This window comes from Anabrus simplex, chromosome 1 (assembly GCF_040414725.1).
Source record: "Anabrus simplex isolate iqAnaSimp1 chromosome 1, ASM4041472v1, whole genome shotgun sequence".
In the NCBI taxonomy this organism is placed as follows: domain Eukaryota; kingdom Metazoa; phylum Arthropoda; class Insecta; order Orthoptera; family Tettigoniidae; genus Anabrus; species Anabrus simplex.
This window is the reverse complement of record NC_090265.1, coordinates 553,622,436-553,645,485: the sequence shown is the minus strand read 5'-3', so window position 1 is coordinate 553,645,485 and position 23,050 is coordinate 553,622,436. Positions and strand designations below refer to the sequence as shown.

The window sequence follows — 23,050 nt, the reverse complement described above, 5'->3', positions numbered from 1 at the left end:
GTAACCGCTTCCAGTGCTGCTGAACGAAATGATCGATGAGTGACTTTTCAAAGTAATGTATTGAAACAATATTTGTAACAACTTTGTTTCTCGAAACTATTTTGTGCCATTTCACTGTCACGTAAAGTCCCGTCCATAGTAAGAACAAAGATGGAGTCTAAACTTCCGAATACTAAATATCAAAACGTCTGGCGATACCGCAAGCTAAGGTGACAACATTTACATCAGGCGCTTGTGAAAGGATTAAGATACCGGAGGCAGTGCAAAAAGAACGAAAGGAGAAGATTGTTACGGACAATTACTGAGAAAAAAGAAACAAATTGGAAGAGAGCTAATTTTCAACTGAATCATATACGGAAAGCAACATCGTTTACTAAATAAAGAGGGTATCAACAAGAGATTCATCCAGCGGAAACAAGGAGTGGATTTTACTGATAGCTGCGCTGCAGATCGTTAATAGAAGATTTTTTTATTTCGCTCTACGAAATTTAAATACGTGGAAATCCAAGTACAAGGCTACGACAGACTTACGTCACCACAACCTTTGCTGACGTATTACTTGATATCGTCAAACCTAAAGAATTAAAGAAGTGGGATTTCAATAGTAAACTCTAGAAAGAATATCTGAACATAATCTGTTAGTTTCGAACGTCATATTCAATCATTACCCCAGAGTTCTAGTTGTCGATGAAATCAACTCTTTCAAGGAGACAATCTTTCGCTATAAGCAGATAATAACACAGCTTTTCCTATGATGATAAAATTAATTAAAATTATGTGTTATTCTGTCTCAACTAGTCCAGAAATGAGCAAGATGTTCTAAGAAGATGAAGGGCTAGACTGCCCAAGTGAGCGCCGTCAGATGATATTGCCTGCCGCAAGATGACCAAGCCCAGAGGAGACGTACTCAAGCCTTCCCAGTTTACATAGGGAAATGAAAGGAGGCGTGTCCATATGTCCTGTTACCTGGACATAACCGGCTACAGGAATTGCGGAAATTCAGATAAGTCTTTCTTTTAAACTAATGTATTAATGATTGATGTTCTTTTCTTTGTTCATTACAAGTTTACCGAGCTATTCAGTGTATAAATAATGAGACGACGTAAATAGCGGATTATGAACTAGGTTAGAGGTGGTCAGGTAATCTTCACATTCTAAATGTCAAATCCCTAGATAGGTGGTCAGTCAGTTATAAAAGCCTACGCTCGAAATATGATCCATTTAATGTGAGAAAAGTTGATTTCGCTAACGTGTTGGTAAATGGTGTACCATGTCAAGAGTAAACTTAGGTATGTGTGTGCAATGGTTGTAATCAAAGAATGTTAAATTAGACAATCCGTAGGAAATGCTTGCCAGATGAATATGTGTGTATACAATAATTTAGGGTTATGACAGAATCGAGGTCATAATGTTGTGAATAAGTCCACAAGCCATGGTAGAAATAATAGATACTTCGTGAGAGTGAGGAATAAAATATATTAGGTAAATGAAATGTGTTATATGTTTAACGAGTAGTATAGTAGTTATTTAAAGAGATGTTGATATGAGATTGGTGATTAAGAATGGTGATAGTTATCGTGAATACGATCATGGTTATGTAGTGGTGGACTTAATTGTTTCCAAGTTGAGTTTTATGGAATGGTAATGAGTTCGTTGTGTTTCCTTTGATTATTTCGTTAGTGAGCAAGCATAAATAGGTTGATATATAATCGGAGTGACACCTGTTGGTTAACCAGTATACCTGAAAGTACCAATAATTTCACGGTTAGGAGGATGAAGTCGAGCATGTTCTTACCACCACAGATATTTTTCAATTCTGAATTTATTCTCAAGTAAAAGGAATGTAGTATACTTCATAGGCAAAATCCCATATCACTGATGGCTGACTGTAGGTGCATGAGTTATCACCATGTGACAGAATTTTCACACAAAGTAGACCACACTAGCCAATGCGTTTCAGATGGAACTAAGATAGTATCCACTAGAGAATATGATGAAATTGCACCAGTACTCATTTAGAGTGACCAGTATACTCAGGTTAAGGGTAGTATTTAAGCTTACAGGTACTATGTTGAATCATTTATTGAACGTATGCATTAATTTAAAAAAAGGACTTATCAGTATTCACGCAGCAAAATAAAGAAACATGAACATTCATACCTCTTAAGATCCAGTACTTGTTATAATACTAGGAAAGGATTCTCCCAAGTTAATCTGAGTGTGTATCTGTATCACTATGAACTGAGAGAGAAAAGAATTACCATATTTAAGTAGGCCAATATAGGCTCGAACTAAAAAAGAACAATTAATCCGAAGGCTTCAAAATGTAATATAGGAGGATTATGATTCCAATTTTTAAGATTTGGTTCTAAACATGAAAGTGCGTCCTGCATATTTAAAAACCACCCTCAGTCTACAGCTTTATATACAGTGTATTATAATGTAAATATTACTTCTCGTTAGATACATCTGACCTTATTTTAACTTAGTATTTCCAATCTAATATTTTCAATTTAATATTTTTTAATCTAGTATTTCCTTTTAATCTAATATTTGGAACCCAACATTTCTAACCTTATACCCCTAGTTTAGCATTTCTGAGCTAAAGGCTTAGTAATATTTAATTTGATAATTTACCCTACGTACCTTAATGATCTTTCGTTGATGAATATTGAATTTTCACGACCGCATTGTAATCGAAACAGACTTTCAACGTATTAGGTCGTGTTATGTACATGTAGTACGTGTTGAAGAGATGTTAAGTACAGAACAAAAATGGCCAGCCGGACACCAGTGGGATCCGAACCCACAACCTCCCGGCTGGCCATTTTTGTTCTGTACTTAACATCTCTTCAACACGTACTACATGTACATAACACGACCTAATACGTTGAAAGTCTGTTTCGATCTTTCGTTGAATTTCATTCCTGACTTTAGTCAATTTTTTGACCAATCAAGGCTCTAGCACTTGATATATTACAGATACAATATTCTTGTTGAGGAGTATTTTAACTCAAATGATCATTCTATTACTAGGCACGACTGAGGTCGGACATATTGAGCAGTAGCGTGCTTATGGTGAACTTCACCAACTTCTTAGTCCGATACTGACACTTTTTATTGCTCCTTTCATACCAAAAAAGGAAAACAAAGGTATTCTAAGCCAAATAGTGGTAATGGAGGATTTTAATGGAATATTTAGGAATTACATCAAACATTCTGATAGGATATATATTATATTTTAAGAATTCAAGGCTAATCCCGTCGAGTATGAATATAATATATAGATGAAGCCTGCAAAGTCTTTAATTAGAGTCTAAGGGAGAATAATTCAATGTCCAGTACTTGGAATGAAAGTAAGGCATAATAAATATGGTATGTGAAACATGAATTCGTCTTTTAATGTGTATCATGGTATAGCGACCTAGTTTTTAAGTGTGTATGTCGTAACAACTTGATAGTTATAAGGAATTCTAGCCAGTAACGTGTAGGAGACGTCCTTCGACGTGGTTTAGGGATTTCTTAGGTTCAATATGACGTGTTTTTCTCAACATTCGGAACTCATAGCCCGGGTAGATGATTATGTTAACCGTTACGATCGCCAGTTAAGCTAGCTTGGATCTTATGTGTCCTCTCCTGGACGCAGGGACGGCGCACTATCGTATTTGAAAATGTTCTCTATTGGAATAAGCAGGTGTATATGTTGGCGCACAATTCCCCCAGCCTCGTTCCTAGTCATGTTCTAGGGCAATGTGTCTAGAGTTAGAATCGACATTCAATCACATCAGCGAGCCTAGATTAGGTTCCCAGCTCTGCTACACGACTGGTTATCGTAAATTGCGAAATGTTGTGTGGCCATCACGGGAATCCAGTGGAGACTAGCATTGCTTCTACGGTACTTATCTAAGCCAAGTTCTTCTTTTTACATTCTCCTAAAAGACCTCCGTTGATCAGATCTGATGCTCTTCCAAACTTGAAAGTGTGTGAGAGTGTTTCCTTTTCCACCTTCTCTTTCGTTAGATCATCTCGTTCTTCTTTCTCGTACTAATGTTATGAAGAGCGGGTTGTCATGTTGTTATGCCCCTTTAAACAACAGTCGCTGCTAGCGTTTGGCTCTGCCACGAAGTGAATATTGACTTGAAGAAATAGAACTGATTACATTCTACCTCATTTAGTATTGCTGAATATCACACAAGAGAGCAGTGGGAAAAGAACTTAGTCATCCTAGGAGTGTATTTCTACAGACAGACAGACAGACACACACACACGATACAACACATGCAGACTAAGTACCCGATCTGTTTTCAAGCCTGTGTTGGCGATTGATGCAGACAAGATTGGTGTTGACTCCTGGTGACTGCATGGATGCAGTTCCGCCAGATATTCACATTCTTATCCAAACCTATAAACTACGATTCCATTGCATCTCTGATGAACTCTATACCTCTATCTCATCGGTGGTTACCCTCTTCTTAAAGTCTCTTCCACTTTCCGTAGTAAGGCAGTATTTTCTATTGAATCAGATCGCCTGAAGGTGTGGCTGAAGTAGGAGATGTGCCTTTACCGAATGAGTGGCTGAGCGGTATTCCCTGGTTTCCCATTTTCACACTTTAATCAAGGCTACGGTCGCTTCCTTCCCACCCCTAACACTTTCCTGTCCCATTGCCGCCATATGATCTATCAGTGCCGATGTGACATAAAGCAAATTGTTGGGGGAGAACCTGTACCTTTGTAATCTATGTTTCAAATAGTAATTCTGGGCTGATAATTTCTATGATCCACTGAATGATAATCTTGGGCGACGAACGAAAACACGGAATTCTTCTTCAATATCATAACTTAAATATAACTTGAATCCTTTGATGTGATCTCTGTCCTATTTCTCATGATCCAGCCTTCGCACCTGTACATTATTATGTGGTCCGGCTCCGTGGATTAATGGTCAGCATTGTGTTCTTCGGTTCAAAGGGCCCGGGGGTTCGACCTCCGGCCGGATTGAAGATTTTAGCCTTAAATTAGGAACTTCCTAGGCTCAGGGACTGGGTACTTATAATGTCTCCGACATCCCTGCAGCTCACACATCCCGCACTACTCTATTCTCCGCCACAATAACGCACGGTTTCCTATGCATGGCAGATGCCACCCACCCTCATCGGACGGCCTGCCTTACAAGGGCCGTACGAGACTATAAATAGCCTCACGAAATTATTATTGTTATTATTAAAACTATCATCATCATCACTATTGTTATTATTTTTACTACGGGAAATCTTAATGCCTGAACAATTATAATATTCGTTCGCACAGACACGTCTGAACACGTGAGGAACTTCTCGAGGGCTTTCGCCTTCTCACCACTAAGTTGGGATCTAAGACAGATATTTGGACTATGAGGGCCATTATAACCAATGGCTGATCCTGACAAAAGAAACTATCCACTACTCCGGTGACATCGTTAAACGTTTTCGCAATATCTTTGTTTTATTTACGTTCAGGTGTAATCCCATTTTCTCACTCTGCTCTTTGGATTTAATCTTACGTTTTCGAAGTCTCTTTAACTTCCAGCTATTAAATTGGTGTCATCATTAAATTGTAGGATGTTTATATGCTAACCAATAATTCTGAATACGGGCTGATGACCTAGATGTTAGGCCCATTTAAACAACAAGGATCATCAATTCTGAATCCACAGATATTCCCGTCCAAACCAGCTCCTAATTTGATTTATTAAGAATACGGTTTGAATGAGAAATATGAAAATATGCAGCCTTGCCTTTCACCCTTACTGATTTGGAACCATCCTATCTCACTACGTTCAGTTCTAACAGTGATTTCTTGTCCAGAAAACGAGCGAGTTGGCCGTGCGGTTAGGGTCGGACAGCTGTGAGCTTGCATTCGGGAGATAGTAGGCTCGAACCCCACTGTCGGCAGCTCTGAAGATGGTTTTCGTTGGTTTCTCATTTTCATGCCAGGCCTCGACCGCTTTCTTCCCTCTCTTAGCACTTTCCTATGCCATCGTTGCCAGAAGACCTGTCTACGTCGGTGAAACGTAAAGCAAACGGTAAAAAAATGATCTTGTCCAGAGTAAAGCATACCGGGCGAGTTGGCCGTGCGCGTAGAGGCGTGCGGCTGTGAGCTTGCATCCGGGAGATAGTAGGTTCGAATCCCACTATCGGCAGCCCTGAAGATGGTTTTCCGTGGTTTCCCATTTTCACACCAGGCAAATGCTGGGGCTGTACCTTAATTAAGGCCACGGCCGATTCCTTCCAACTCCTAGGCCTTTCCTATCCCATCGTCGCCATAAGACCTATCTGTGTCGGTGCGACGTAAAGCCGCTAGCAAAAAAACAAAAACAAAGAATAAAGCATAGACATAAGGTCAATTAAATGGTCCTTTGTACCCATCCGACCAAGCATATACCACATATATTAAAGTTGCATAATCAATGCATTCGAAGGCCTTCTCTTTTTTCAATGCATCTCGTTATATGAAACTAAATGCATCCTTCTTTGTGTAGTACCGCATCTTGTACAGCGTGTATTGAAAACTTCTTAGAGTGTAAAGGGAGCTGCTTCAGGATATTTGGGAGAATATAGGAAACAGTTATGTTTCATGCTAGAAGTAAATAGGTTAGAGTAAAAAGACCCATCTAAATGGAAACTTTATACTCCGGTTGGATTCATTATGTAGTAATTCACTATCGCTCAGTCCATCTTCAAAAATGTTACGAAACGCTAAGATTTTAAATGATCTAGAACTTTCTATTTTAGATTAGTGATTAGTTTATATACTCTTGTATCAAAAGATCTGAAAGGAATTTTAATATACATGGGTAAATATATTTCTTAATAAATTGTGCATTAAATAATACGCTATATATTCTCGTATATTAACAATTTCCTTTTATCTGGAACTGAATTAAGACATTTTAGTTCGTTAAATACAAGCATTGATAAGCAAAATAAATAAATATATATAAAGTTTACTCACATAATTATACTTGAGGTCTGGGTGCATGTAGTCCACACCTGAAATCAAACGAGAATTTCATGTATATAGACCTGTTATATTTATTCACAGGTACAAGTAAGAATGCATGAAATGTTATAGGATACGTGGCCAGGAAGGAAGAGAATAATCTGCCAATAACTTTGTCTACAAACGGTTTGACTTGACTCAAAAGGGCCCCATATACGCGCAGACTCCTGGAATACTTACCTGCACAGACTTGCCTCCGCGAGGTAAGTCGGAAGTATGCAGTTGCCCACACACGCTCAGACTAAATGATTATTTACCGAGGAAGCTGAATACGTCGTACTCAGCTGTTTTCTGTTTAAGATTATGCGCTTCGGATAGTTGAAAAATGTATACGGATTGAAACTAATTAGATAGTCGGTATAGAATATGAGTTGTTATTTGGACACAATGTAGCGCTCTGCACGAAGAAAACGCGCAAAAACAGATTTCAGTTTTCATATTTTTAAGTTACCACATTTACATTTTCTGCCGGAACTCTGAGATAGCGCTTTCGTCGCAAAGTCTCCGGCTGATTTCAAGTAGCGCCAGAATGTCAGAACTTGCCTGCAGACTTTCTGTCGGCAGACTTATCGGCCATACACACAGAGACATGTCTGAAGAGACTGCTTTGCGCAGACTTACCTCCGAATAAGTCTGTGCGTGTATGGGGCCCTTCAAATGCACAAATTCTCGGCGACGCTCTATGACAGAAAACAATGGGAAGAGAAAGGTGGCGGCCGTAAACTTAATTAAGTTAAAACCTCATCATTTACCTGACGTATGAATCAGTCACCTGTGTTGATAACGATATAGTTTTAACAGGAAATAAAACTAGACTACTATCTTCTCTTAACCACAATCCGATAAAAATGGTCAAATCTCGATCCAGAATATTTTTTTTTTTTTTTTTTTTGCTAGGGGCTTTACGTCGCACCGACACAGATGGGTCTTATGGCGACGATGGGATAGGAAAGGCCTAGGAGTTGGAAGGAAGCGGCCGTGGCCTTAATTAAGGTACAGCCCCAGCATTTGCCTGGTGTGAAAATGGGAAACCACGGAAAACCATCTTCAGGGCTGCCGATAGTGGGATTCGAACCTACTATCTCCCGGATGCAAGCTCACAGCCGCGCGCCTCTACGCGCACGGCCAACTCGCCCGGTGATCCAGAATAATTAGGGTATCGGTAATTTTGTATTTTCCAATTTGCTTTACGTCGCACCGACACAGATAGGTCTTATGGCGACGATGGGATAGATCTAGGAGTGGTAAGATAACGGTCGTGGCCTTAATTAAGGTACAACCCCAGCATTTTCTTGGTGTGAAACTGGGGAAGAAAGGGAAAACCAACTTAAGGGCAGCTGACAGTGGGGTTCGAACCCACTATCTTCCGGATGCAAGCTCACAGCTGTGCGCTCCTAACCGTACGGCCAACTCGCCCGGTGAGAGTATCGGTAAAAGAAAGAAGGGCGTGTAAATGAAACATTCTTAGACCTCACCAGAAACCTAATACCATCAAGTTTGGAAGGAAAGAAAAGATGACGAAGAGAGGTCGGATAGGACAGATGAAAGTGAGGAGCCTTACACAAGTAGAATGAAAGTCAGATTCAACTAGGAGACCTATGGTCGCCAAACCACGCCCCCAAGTTGAGCCAAGTTGAGTCGCCTCCTATGACAGGCAGGGGATTCCGTGTATTTATTCTACAGCCCCTACTCGGGAGGTGTGTCTGTGATTAAACAGCTATTAACATTGTATGGTTAAAGTATACGTTCAGGAAGTTATTATTGTAGATTACAACTCAGATCAGCGCCTTAACTGTAAGGGGCGATTAAAAAGGTTCCATTCGACAGTCCTGAAATCGGGATGACAATCAGGCAAAATCACCGTGAGCAATGAGGCACTCATCGCACCGACTCACCCTTGTGCTTAAACACCATGTCCTGCTGCATGAAGAAGTCCTTACCCGCCTGCTGCACATCCTCGTACGACAGGAGTCCTCGTACAAGACCTATTTGAGGGAATCGAAGGTGTGATAATCGCATGGGGAGAGATCAGGCGTATAGGGCGGGTGCTGGAGTGTCTTCCACTTGAGTTAGCGTAATGGATGAGGCTGACCTCTCTGATCGACCCCCACGAAACTCTGCGCACCATTCCATAGCGGTGGTTTTCCATAGACATGTTGCCCCATACACTGTCTGTATTCTCCAATGGATGTCCATCGGTATTTGTCCTTCGGCAGCCAACAACAGATTAACAGGACGTTGGTCTTGTTTGGACGGATTTCGTAATAACATTTAACGCACACACCTCGGCACGACACGATTGCCACATTAATCCCTTTGCCTACATATCCGTGCTTATATACCCGCATAGGAGTCGTGCTACGTTGCATTTCCGCTGCAGCAACACCCTCAAACGGAAACTTTTTGATCACGCCTTATACATCTGAGATCAGTCAATACATCAGCGTATTAGGATATGGCTTATATCAGTGACGGTCCTACAACTATCATAAAAGTACATTTGATCAGAATGGACAACATCTAGCTGATGTGATAGATGTAATATATTTCTGTAATAACGGACGTCAGTGTGCGGGACAGTGGTTCTCTATTGTAAGCAGGTACTGTCACATAGTAGTAAATAGCACACATTATCTCTGGAGGATTCGTACGAGCAAGAGTCGGTGGTTCCGCAAGCTCTCTTGGTTGCTATGACAACTGTTCCGTCAGTGAACAATATAATTAGTAATGGTGATATTTGAAAACATGCGATAGAAATGACCCGAGGAGACCAATTCGAAATAATTGTACTCCCTTTTTCGTTGAAATATGCATGTATAAGTACTTTTTCATTTAATTTCACTCCCCCTAGAGAGACAAAGCAAATACACGTTTGGTATTACATGCCTATAGATATTGTAATCGTAGCCGCTGGACCACCAGTTCTATGTGAAAACCAAACCACAGGTATTTCATATTTTATTTCATAAACTGTTCTATAATGGCCGGAAGCCACGTGCATAATTATCAACACTGCCTCGCAAAGCGCATTTCAATTAGCCCGCGAAGCGATTTGATTGGCTAACTTCAATAGCTGATATAATGACAAAGGCGCAATATATCTAATTATTATTTATTTAAAATTATTTATCTGTATGACCAATCCTCTTCTACCTCGTTCACATTGCTTTCGACCACTCTGTACCACCTTCTTATCCAAGGGCAGAAGTTTCTCGAACAACCCAGAAGTAAAGTTTTCTATCGTTCTCCTAAGAATATTGTGTTTCCGTTAACAACTAATATATCAAATGCAAAGTCATCTCTGTACAGGCCATGAAGGCCCTTGGAGGGGTGGAAGGTAAGGGCTCCCACTATCCGTAACCTCGGTACTTGATGGGGTAGAGTAGTTAGCTCTACGCCCGGCCGCCTTTGATTGATGTTCTTAACATTGTACTCTCTTACCTCGAAGAGACATGGGTTCCTTGTAAATTTCCTTATAATACGTGTGTGAATTACAGTTAATATTTTAGCATGACCGTGAATTAAGATCAAACTGGATTAGATTTATCCGTGTGGCTATTCCTAGCCTGATGCAGCCCTTCTTGGGCAGATCCTCCAACGAGGGTAGGTGGAATCTGCCATGTATGTGAACTGTGTGTTTCTTGTAGTGGAGGATCGCGTCCTAAGGCAAGGGGAAATAACCATTTAAGGTTAAAATCTCCGACCTGGCCTGGAATCGACCCCGGGGCATTCTGAACCGAAGGCAACTACGCGGACCATTCATCCAAGGAGTCGGATAATAATAATAATAATAATAATAATAATAATAATAATAATAATAATAATAATAATAATAATAATAATAATGATGAAATGAAATGGCGTATGGCTTTTAGTGCCAGGAGTGTCCGAAGACATGTTCGGCTCGCCAGGTGCAGGTCTTTCGAGTTGACTCCCGTAGGCGACCTGCGCGTCGTGATGAGGATGAAATGATGAAGACAACACATACACCCAGCCCCCCATGCCATTGGAATTAACCAATTAAGGTTAAAATCCCCGACCCGGCCGGGAATCAAACCCGGGACCCTCTGAACCGAAGGCCAGTACGCTGACCGTTCAGCCAACGAGTCGGACATAATAATAATAATAATATCGAAGACGATGTAAACATCAACAAGTCATACTTTGCACAAAATTATTGCCTGCACCTGAATCCATGATAATGATAACAATTTGTATATATACATGGACTGAATAAAGGGTAATCTACAGTAACGAAACGCGAAAGTGTAGTCTGAGTAAAAAGCCAGAAATTTGACTATTACATAATAGATGTTGGTGGCAATGTTGTCATAAACTAGCAGGTGGGTTCCCTCTGACAGAAATGGGTAGTGTATTCCATCGTTGTTGTGGAGAAATAACAAATGAGTTCGTGTATCTTGTGGTGCGGCAAGGCGATGTCGATAGGAGTGTATCAGTTTCTGACTGAGTTCCGAAATTGCATGTATTTTATGTTGTGAACTAGAAAAATATTTGTACGTCTACAGCCGAGAGTATTGTGGCGTCCTAGTTTTAAACTGTGTGTGCTCTCTCAAAGATAAGAGCACTCGATGTTGATAAAGAGCTCTCTCTCCTAACGCAGGATGGCTCATTTAATGGCGGATGTCACCATTCTTTCCGTCTATGGTTACCATAAACACTCCCCTTCCTCCACTCTCTTCCCACACGCTTCGCTGGCTTTGTGGAGCAAGAGGACATTCACTGCAATAGCACAATTCTCTTGGAATATTTCAGTAAAAGTTAGGATAGCTATAAGTGAGACTTGCATGGAAAAGTTTATCACAATTAATAGTTAGGGACAGTCAACGTTGGAATATGTCTGATATTATACACGGTGAAAGAACATATTGTTTTTCTCTTTTGCGTGACTTAAACGCAATATAATAGGTCAAATGAAATTATGGCATGATGATTTCTATTGATCTGGATAAGGGACATACAGTATTTACCGTCACTACCACACATAGTAAACCATGCCTGTTATTTTCCGTTGTGAATATGACTTCCATTAGACTAATTACCGTTTAAACTGCTCTGGGTAGCCAATTTCTGCTTCTGTCTTCTTACAGAGACTTTATACTGGTACTGATAGAGACATACTTCCTGATGTTCCTACGAAAACATCTTCGCCCGATAAACCGTTGCTGTTCGGGCAAAAGGTCATATCTCCCAATGCTCTTCCTATCTATTATTTTCCTTAAGACTGGTTACGCCTTCCAGCCACATATGGATATGTAGTCCATCAGAACAATATTCGTTGTGTTCATTTGAAGCATACCTCTAGGACTGTATGTTTGCATGACTTATTTATGCACTCCTTCAGTATTATGTGCTTAAGGTTAATTTTCCTTTACACGTTAGCATACGAGAATGTACACAACGAAAATTGTTCTGAAAGACTGGATGTCCATATGTGGCTGAGAGACGTGACCATTCTTAAGGAAAATAATGGATAGGGAAAGCATTGTGAGATATGACATTTTGCTCGAACAGCAATGAAATATACACCTCAGCAAAAGTTCGGAATATTCCAAAAATGTGTTGCAGGTTAATACATAAACGAACGAACTCTTATTTGTACTCTCAGGAGTAAGATCAAGCCCTCTCTATATATTTAAAATTTCAAATGAATTATTCTGTATAAAAACAAAATTTGACTTGATTCGATGTATCCTTTTCTATAACTAGTATTCGTAACTTTTGTGGAGGAGTGAAATTTAAATTATTTCTTATACGTGTGGTTGTCAATATATCCACGAAAATAATACGGAACTGACATCTGGGAGCAGACGAAGATTTATGAAAGTAGGTTGGAATAACCTGGTTAGTGATAAGAGAGATGGAGCTGTAGGAACATTTTGGGGAACGCATGAAATTATTAGGAGTCATCAGAACGAGAAATTGGCTGTGACAGTGGATGGGGAGACTTCTTGTCGGTGGTATTTCTGAAAGGAATTGTGTACAAATGAAGACGATGACGGAGCAAGTGGCTGTGCGGTTTGGGTCGTGTAGCTATGAGCTTGCATTCGGGAGACAGTGGGTTCGAACCACACTGTCAGCAGTCCTGCAGATGTTTTTCCGTAGTTTCCCATTTTCACACCAGGTAAATGTAGGGGCTATACCTTAGTTAAGGCCATGGTCATTTCCTTCCCACTACTAACCCTTTTCCATCCGATCGTCGCCATAAGACCTATCTGTGTCAGTGCGACGTAAAGCAAATTGTAAAAAAATAAAGTAAAACATAAGAAGATGATGACAGAGATGGTAGCTGACAGGAGATAATGTGAGGATACAATAATGTTACGAGGCAATGGAGAGGATGGAAGAAGACAAATGAGCTGTTATTTGAAGGCCTGTCATGGGGTAGAACAATATCTCCATGTCATCACAATTGAACTTACCATCGTCCATGATTGCCGTCGTCACGTTCTTGCCCGTGACGCCTTGTGCCCACGCAGCCTCCACATTCAGATCAAGTTTGGCTTTCCCTCCATTCTGACCCGTATTCTTGAGATACCATTGAAAAGGGAAGTATGGGTCAGTTGGGTCTCGCTGTGGCCTCATGTGGTGCACTAAGTTCTCCACTTTTAAAGGTTTATATCCTCTCTTGACCCTCTTGAAACCTGCCTGTTGGACTGCATATTGTACCTGCAAACAAAGAAGTGAACTTTCCCTTCAAGTATTCCACAGACCGCAAAGCAGATGTTCCACTATAGGTGTGAGGACTGACTATTATTATTTTATAAACAGGTGCTCGGGAACAACGTGAAACGAGTACATGAGCATTAGAGCCTTGGTCATACCGATGGGTCGATATCTCGTACCATTGTCTTTTCATCAGCTGCTAAAGTTAGCCAATCACATCACTTCTCGGGTGAACTCATATAGGCTTTACAAGGCTGTGTTGATAAATGTGCACGTGGCTTGGTCGAGCTTAAGAGCCACGCCGAGTAATAAGTATCAAACACTAATACACCGTGGGATTTAGCCAATGCTACCGCAGTGTGCCTATCAGCAGGGAGGTCCTTGTTCAAGTTCCTCCCCTGGACAAGTTTATTTCTTCTATTGGCGCTCTCAAACCGGCCATAAACCATGTTCAGATTTAGCAACACCGCCTCGCAAAGCCCATATGAATTCGGCTTAACTTCAGCAGCTGTAAAATGACAAGGGCGCGAGATACCTAATTATTTTTTCCTATTATTTATCAGTATGACCAACACTTTAACGTTCATATACCCGGTTCCAGTTGTTTCCGACCACTCTGCATACAGTACATTTACACAGTTAGAGAATATCTTATTGGATAGATGTCATACTGTACTGCCGGCTTGTATAACAGTTAAATGTGAACATATGTGGTGGTGGGGATGATAACTGTTTTGAGGGCAACTACTTAAACAATTTTTAATATAAACACAAGTTTCTTAAGACCTGAAATAAAATAAAACTCTAACTCTGACTGACGTATTTCATTCAATGAAGTGAGCATCATCATTTTCCTCAAATCACAAAAAAAAATGTGAGATGTAACAGATGTAATACAGTTTTCTTAAGAGCAACAGTAAATAATTAATATCTTCTGAAGTAATACACCTAGAAGCATGAAGTTTTTTTCAAATTCTCTATATCTTATGCCAATTTTATAAACACAAAAATTCCGAAAATAAAAAATCCAACTTTAAGTTTCTTTCAGCGCAATGATGATTAAAAAATATTTTATAAGACCAACACTTTGCATACAGACACATTTATTCACTCTTTTCAGTAAATATAATCCCACATATATGTTTACTAGTTGTAATATGACCGGGCGAGTTGGCCGTGCGCGTAGAGGCGCGCGGCTGTGAGCTTGCATCCGGGAGATAGTAGGTTCGAATCCCACTATCGGCAGCCCTGAAGATGGTTTTCCGTGGTTTCCCATTTTCACACCAGGCAAATGCTGGGGCTGTACCTTAATTAAGGCCACGGCCGCTTCCTTCCAACTCCTAGGCCTTTCCTATCCCATCGTCGCCATAAGACCTATCTGTGTCGGTGCGACGTAAAGCCCCTAGCAAAAATAAAGTTGTAATATGCGTCATGTGCTAGAAAAGAAAACAAGTTAAATGATTATAAGTTATGAATATGCTAGTACACACTTCATTCCCTAATGGCCTCAGCCACCGTGAGCAGGAATTTTCATCTAATACCGTTTAGTCTAAAGGCATGCCTATTACGTTTTACTCTGTCGAAGAGTAGAGAAATGGATCTCTTTTAGTTGACGTATGTTTCAGTGTTAATTAACAGTGCCAGATGAATTGAATCTATACTTTTCCTCCCTTCAAAAATCCAACAACCTCTGCTGGGTTTGAACCAGAAATCTTTGGATCTAAAATGCATTACACGAACCTAATCCACACAGGCATCTGTAGACGAGGGATGCACAGAAAAGACGCTCTCGCTATACACACAGAAACACCTCAAGGTTCGGATCTGACTCCTGCGCAATACCGGCTAAACATTGTATTGCTAAGGACACACTTCAACAGCGGTTGCCGAAACTTAAGCCCCTCGCGTGCTATCCCGCTGCGGGAGCGCGACCACGTCTTACAAACACTCAGCCTATCCCCCTACACAGCAATATTCCGTGAAAGAACCGGCGAGAGAGAAAAGTATGCCATCAGTTGTGGCAAGCGTGGATAAGCGGGAGGCGTGTTAGAGATGAAATTCGATTGATGAAGCAAAATCAGCGTTCACAGCTTTCGCAATCACTCTTAATATGTGACCCGTTGTGCGGAAAGGAACGCAAAGTCGCTAAAGGAAATTTTACAGCAGACTTGAACAAAAGTGTCTATGGTGTAAATATTGTATGTCTTGCGTTACCTTCTGGTCTTCCTAATAAACTAAGTTACGCAGCAGTTCAAGTCTTCCTCACTCGATGTCATGAAAACTTTGTACAATAGGCAAGACAATTAGTGAAAGCCGTAATTGCGTTTATTCTCAAAATACAGTTTTCTTAAGACCAACAGTCAATAATTAATATCTTCTGAAGTACTACACCTAGAAGCACAACTTTTTTTTTTCAAATTCTCTATATCTTATGCCAATTTTATGAACACAAAATTCTCAAAAATCCAAAAATCCAACTTTAAGTCTCTTTCAGCGCAATGGGTCACCTATGATGATTAAAAAATATTTTATAAGACCAACACTTTGCATACAGCCACATTTTTTCACTCTTTTCAGTTTAAAAAAAGAAGATTGTGACCTAGAATGGGCCATTTGTTGTTTTTTTAGAGAGAGAGATTTTTAAGGAAACTAGTAAATGTACCCGTGCTTCGCTACGGTATTCTACATTTTATACGGATAGCGAAATAAATTAAGTACATGTAGAGAATAAGATTTTTTAAATTGCATGTCTCTTAGCGTCATCCAGAAACAGCAGGGGGAGATTCCCATACGTTGTTTCCAATGTTAAGTGCAAGTTGCGGAGTTATGATGATAACGGCAGGCATACTTGCCTACTGCCATTCACAATCGAGTAGGGAAGTCTTCATTTTAATGGCAGGTCCCATTGCCTACCGCGTGGTATCAATCAATTTGGGGAGTTTTCGTTAAAATAGCAGGCCCTCTTTCCTATTTACATACAGATTACAGTTCAGGAGATTTTATTTTAATGGCAGACACCTTACCTACTGCCAGTCAAAATTGAGTTGTGGTGTTATCATTATAATGACAGGCCCCTTTTCTTAATGTCAATCACACCGAGATGGTGAGTTTCCATTATTAACAGCAGGCAACTATGCCTAATGCCAGTCACATTTTAGATTGGTAAATTTGTTTATAATGGCGGGCACACTTGCCTACGCCTAAACACAATCGGTTACGGGAGTTTTGAACAAAATTGCATACTCCCTTAATTTCTGCCAGTACAATGCTAGTCCTTCCTTACTAATGCCAGTTACACATGAGTTGGAGAAGGATCCCATTTCTACCGCCAGTCAATGTCAATACGGAGAGTTGAATGGAATGGAGCTGCAAGTGAAGGCCATGAACAGAAACTGGCAAATAAGTTAATTTGGGAGGGAGGATTTACACAAGTAGCACAAGAACCGACTCGTCTCAATAACTTACTAGATGTATTCTCGGTTAAACCATGGGAAATTGTTGATAAAACTGAGGTAATTGAAGGAATAGGTGACCATAAGGCTGTAATAATGGATGTAGGACTGGTACCAAAAAGGCTTAATAAGAGGGTCACACAAGACAAGAAATTGTACAGGAAAACTAAAGTTGATGAATTTGGGACTTACCTTAAATCACAATTCAGTTGTTGGATAAGTGAAGGGAGTAATGTGGATACACTTTGGGCTAAATTCAAAGGAATCCTTTGGGAAGGAGAGAAGAGATTTGTACCTGTTAAGAAGGGTAAAATGACCTCAGACCCTGTTTATTATACAAGGGAAATAAGAAAATTAAAAAGAAAATGTAGAATAGTAAACAGGAAAATCAAAGAAGGTAGGGAGAGTAGAGAAAGTAGAAAACAGCTAATGAGGGAACTGAATAGAGTAAAAAAGGAAGCAAAAGAGAATTATATGAATGGCATTCTTCAAGAGCGTAATGACCACAAAGGGAAGTGGAAAAAGCTGTATTCATATATCAGGAATCAAAAAGGAAAAGGAATCCAAATTCCTACAATGGTGGGAGAAGGGGGTGAACACTATTTAACAGATAGTGAGAAATCAAACCTCTTTAGTAGGGAATTTAGAGATTCAGTAGATGATTGTCAGGAGTTGGAAACCGAAACAGAAGCTACAGAGGGACAGACACAGAGGGAAACAAGAAGCTTCTCGTTCACAAATGAAGATATTTTCAGAGAAATCCAACTGCTTCAGCAAGGAAAAGCAGCAGGAAGTGATCAAATTACTGGCGAGGTGATAAAGACAATGGGGTGGTACATAGAGCCTTATTTAAGAGTTCTCTTTGACTATGTCATAAATAGTAGTGTAATACCAAAGGAATGGAAGGAATCTATAATAATACCAATTTATAAAGGAAAGGGTGATAAAAGGAAACCAGAGAACTACAGACCAATCAGCCTGACCAGTATAGTTTGTAAAATACTGGAGAGTTTAATATCAAAGTACATCAGAGGGATATGTGATGATAAAAATTAATTCATGAGGAGCCAGTATGGATTTAGAAAGAAATTTCCTTGTGAGGCACAAATGGTGGGATTTCAGCAAGACATATCAGATCAATTGGATTCAGGAGGCCAGTTAGATTGAATAGCCATAAATCTTTCCAAAGCCTTTGATAGAGTGGAACATGGAATATTATTAAAGAAATTGGAGGGAATACGATTGGACGTAAGGGTTACACGTTGGGTAAAAACATTTCTAAATTCAAGGGTTCAGAAAGTCAAAGTAGGAATTAACGTATCGCAGGAAGAGAAGGTTTGGAAGGGAATTGCACAGGGTAGTATAATCGGTCCGTTACTTTTCTTAATATACGTAAATGATTTAGGGAACAATATAACATCAAAAATAAGATTGTATGTTGATGACATAATTGTTTATAGGGAATAAATACCATTGAGGATTGTTCAGAATAACAAAGGGGCCTTGAGAGTATCCAACAATGGGTTGAAGAGAATAACATGAAGGTTAATGGAGGCAAATCAACTGTTACAACATTTACAAACAGGAGTTTCAAAACTGAATTTGAATATACTTTGGATGGGGTAGTTATCCCAAAAGATGGCAAGTGCAAATACTTAGGTGTAAGATTTGAAAGTAATTTGCACTGGAAGGGTCATGTGGGTGACATTGTTGGGAAAGCATACAGATCGTTACATGTCATAATGAGGCTACTTAAAGGATGCAACAAAGAATTAAAAGAGAAAAGTTACTTAAGTATGGTTCGTCCATTATTGGAATATGCAGACAGTGTTTGGGATCCTCACCAAGAATACCTAATAAAATAAATAGATAGTGTGCAGAGGAAAGCAGCAAGATTTGTAACAGTGGATTTCAGGAGAAAGAGTAGTGTATCAGAAATGTTAAAGAAACTAGGGTGGGAAACTTTAAGTAAGAGAAGGGAGAAAACTAGACTTATAGGTTTATATAGAGCCTATACAGGAGAAGCAGCATGGGGAGATATGCGTGAGAGGCTTCAGTTGGAAAATAATTATATCGGCAGGACTGACCACAAATATAAAATTAGAAGGAATTTTAGCAGAAGCGATTGGGGTAAATCTTCATTCATTGGGAAGGGTGTGAATGAGTGGAACTGTTAACCAGGGGTAGTGTTTGATCCTTCTCCAAAATCTGTACAGATATTCAAAAAGAGAATAAGCAGCAACAGAGAAAATAAATGTAATGTTAGAGGGCATTCGACCAGTGCAGGTTAATGTAAATAAAGAATGTGTGTGATTAAATTAATTCCATCCCCTGGTCTAAGGAGTTTGGACAGCAAAAGTAGGGGACTGCCCGTAGGGGTGAAGTACAGTGGGGACTTCGAGGGCCTGGGACCGCTACGGTAGCTGTGAAGGCCGTTCAGGAACTCTGAAAAGTGGTGGTAAAAGGGGCTCTGGTTAAGACGCAGCAGGTCGTTATGCTACTTAAGTTCCAGAATGGGTAAAGAAAAGAAAAAGGAAATGCAATGTAAATTTTAATCTTATACCAGTTGTACAGTATCATTTGAAGTAATTCCACATACTGTATATCAGATGACTATATTTGTAAGTAGTACAGGAGATATTATAAGAAGAATTTTGTAAACAATGTAAATTTATTAAGGATGAGCTGTGTGTTTAATGGAAAAAATTGTTAGCGTAAATTATATAATATTGTATTATAGGAAAATTTTATTCTCTTGTTAATTTAATATTTAGTGCTTGACAATAATGTATTTTAGTGTACCATTTGCCACCGAGGTAAACACCTCATTTGCAAATAAAGAGATTTTGATTTTTGATTGATTTTTTTAATGATTACAATAGTAGACGGCCTCCTGCTGAAAGTCACTATCGACTTGTAAAATATTAATTATAATGGCAGACACACCCTTTCTACATCGTTACAAATCAACTTCATTGAATCTATATAGATCGACATACGGAGTATATGCATGTTTACAATATTGCAAACCTTCATTTACAGATTAACTGTTGCTAAACGATACGTCATATCGACAAACGGATTGTACCATAGGACGTCTCATTTAGCGGTCTAAACGACTAGTCTTATGATATTTTCTCCTATCTCGTCTATTTATGGCTTAGGTTGAGTTGGAGACGTTGAATAGGGCGACATGTGGGTAAGGTTTTCCTAACAGTGCATTTCTTTTGGATACTTATGTGACAGCTACATTGGCTAACATATGGATACTGGGTTGGCCAAAGTTCGTGTAGAATTAGATGATTCTATCTTTCGTATAAGTGATTCAAACTATGAATTATACGTGTGAAAAATGCAAAATGTGCGTACAATCGAGAAATAGAGACGAATATAACGTATAAGAAATAGAGATACGACAAAACATCCTAGGACCAATGTTGTAGATCTTTCCAAATTGAAACGTGATTGTGCCATCCGTTTTGTGATACGACTTACCGTGTAGCCACGAAATACCTCGAAACAAAGGTCTGCACCGACATTAAAAATGCCTCAATATTTCGATATTTTTCGAAAGTAAAAGTAAAATATTTAAAGATCTTGAAAGCTTTCCGTCAATTATAAGCTAAGACATGTTTCCGAATTTCAATATTCTACCTCGTCTGGCAGATTGTGTCGCAATCTTGCTTTGAGGGTGAGGGGTGGGGGTAAAAAGTAGGACTTTCAGGAAACTACAGCTAAGAAATATATAATACATCTGAAACGGATAACTGTACGAAAATTTCGCCAAAATAGTAAATGTACAGCCATACGCTTGTTAAGATTTTATTTATATAGTTAAGGAATCTGCTCCACGCACAACACCTTTTGTGTTATGTCCACTGAAATTGGCCTGCAAAACTGACCGTTCATATCTCCCTGATTAATCGTCCTATCGAAAAAAAGCACAGGAGAAAGAATGCTTTAGAAATTAATTCCCCAAGTTTGGTCGATTTCCAGTCTTGTATATATTGTGGGACAGTAAAATCACGGTTTCGGTTCCCTACTGTATAAACCCCCAGAACATTCTGAGAATTTGACATGGTAAGGACCTGAAAACCTACTTTTGGACAGATGGATATGAAGTTTGGTTGAAATATCTCCAGTAGTTTTCAAGTTATAAGAAATACGCTTTACACGCACTCGCTTTTGAGTTAAGTCCGGTGAGACATGAGACGAAAAACGGTCCATTAATGATATATCCTTTATTAATCCTCCTATCGAACTTATGCATATGAGGAAGAAAGGTTTAGAGATTGAGTTCCATTAAGGCAGGTGGATTTCCATTAAGCTTGATTGTGTATGTTTTGTGGGAGTGCAAAATCACGGTTTCGGTTTCGTATAAACCCTCAGTCAATTGAGGGATTTAGAAACAATTCTGACCCTAAAACCTACCCAAGGACAGGTGGATTCTAAATGAAGTTTGGTAGAAATACATTCAGTAGTCTTCAAGTTATAAGAACTCAGACAAACAGGCACCAAAGCTAAAATATATGCAGGCGGTCATTATTACATCTAAAACGGATAACTGGATGGAAATTTCGCCAAAATAGTCAATGTACAGACGCACGTCTCTACAGTTTTATTTATAGAGATTAATCGTCCGTCCTCCCAGGAGGGTGACCATTCAGATGTGGAATACAGTCAGGTTACAATTTTAGTAGCGTTTAAAAATATCGAAATATGGAAATTTATTTTTCATCGTTTAATGCTGTTATCTTCTCTCTTTCAGGATTAGTGGGTGATGAATGTTAATCACGTTCTCAGGTACAGATGTAAATGAATAATTTGTAGAGACTATTGCTATTTTTTTTTTCTATTTTGCAGAATGGACATTACAACGTGTTCCGTGTTCGGAACAAAGACTCCCGATACATTCAACCGCACAGAGTGGTGCAGGTTTAAGTTTAAGTCTTCACGTTGCCAGGACTGCCATATTTTAAGCGCAACAAAAGCCGAAGCTGTGCAAATTAATCGCGCGAGGCGCACGACCATTTTGACGCATTTATCGCTCGTGTGCTACCGAGGACGTATGTTCACAGAAGATTAGGAATGGGCTAATATGAAAAAGCATGTCCTGATGAAAGAAATAGAAAGCCAGTGGCATGCACTGAACCCCATCTACCCCAGCGCTGCTATGGTAAATAACTTTGTATTAACATTATTTTATTATTCCTTAGAACGCTTTTTATAAACGTTAAAAGTTGCGAACATCTAAGCCAAGGCAAGTAAAACTGTCTCGATAATCCACTCGTATTACCGCAGTTCCGGTTCTCCAGCGAGCTCGATTTCCTTGTCGACGCGAAAGAGCTACCCCAGCGAAATTTTAAGTCACTTGGTTGACACATGCACTTGAAGCATCCTTTTCCTGGGAGCGGGGCGGGGTTGTGGGAACTTCCCCGACAACAATTTACGGCGACAGACGAGTTAGCTTGGGAAAGGTATGTTAGTTTTAATACTTGACACTCGAAGTGTTCAGCGCCACAGACTAGAGACTACAAGAAGAATGTCAACCCGTTAACAGTATAGCCACTTGCATATCGCCTTGCTAATAAAAAAAAGCCAGTTTATGAAATCAATTGTAATGTAGAAGAATATATTTTATTCTTGGATTTCTGCATGTATAACGTTTTACGAACAATTCATTGATAGCACGTGTAGCGAATGTTTTCCTATAGCTGCAGAAAAATATTTAGGTTGCCCAGCATGAACACACAGCTAAGCGCAAAATAAAAGAATTTTGTATTTGATTGTCTGTGATGGTGGTATATAGTGAAATGTTTTAGTGCTACTATTGGATTTTACATGAAGTTTCCGTGAGTTCTGTGCCATTCTTCATG

At 39.5% G+C, this 23,050-nt stretch overlaps 1 protein-coding gene across 1 annotated transcript in view; it reads right to left on the bottom strand.

Moving 5' to 3' along the window:
- LOC136877163 (neuroendocrine convertase 2) overlaps window positions 1–23,050 on the bottom strand; it is a 579,705-nt gene that overhangs the window by 436,361 nt on the left and 120,294 nt on the right. The window contains exons 4-5 of the mRNA XM_068228426.1: window positions 13,479–13,725; window positions 6,991–7,028 (exon numbers count right to left, since the gene is read on the bottom strand). Coding sequence (XP_068084527.1) covers window positions 6,991–7,028; window positions 13,479–13,725 — 285 coding nt within the window. The remainder of the gene's footprint in view (window positions 1–6,990; window positions 7,029–13,478; window positions 13,726–23,050) is intronic.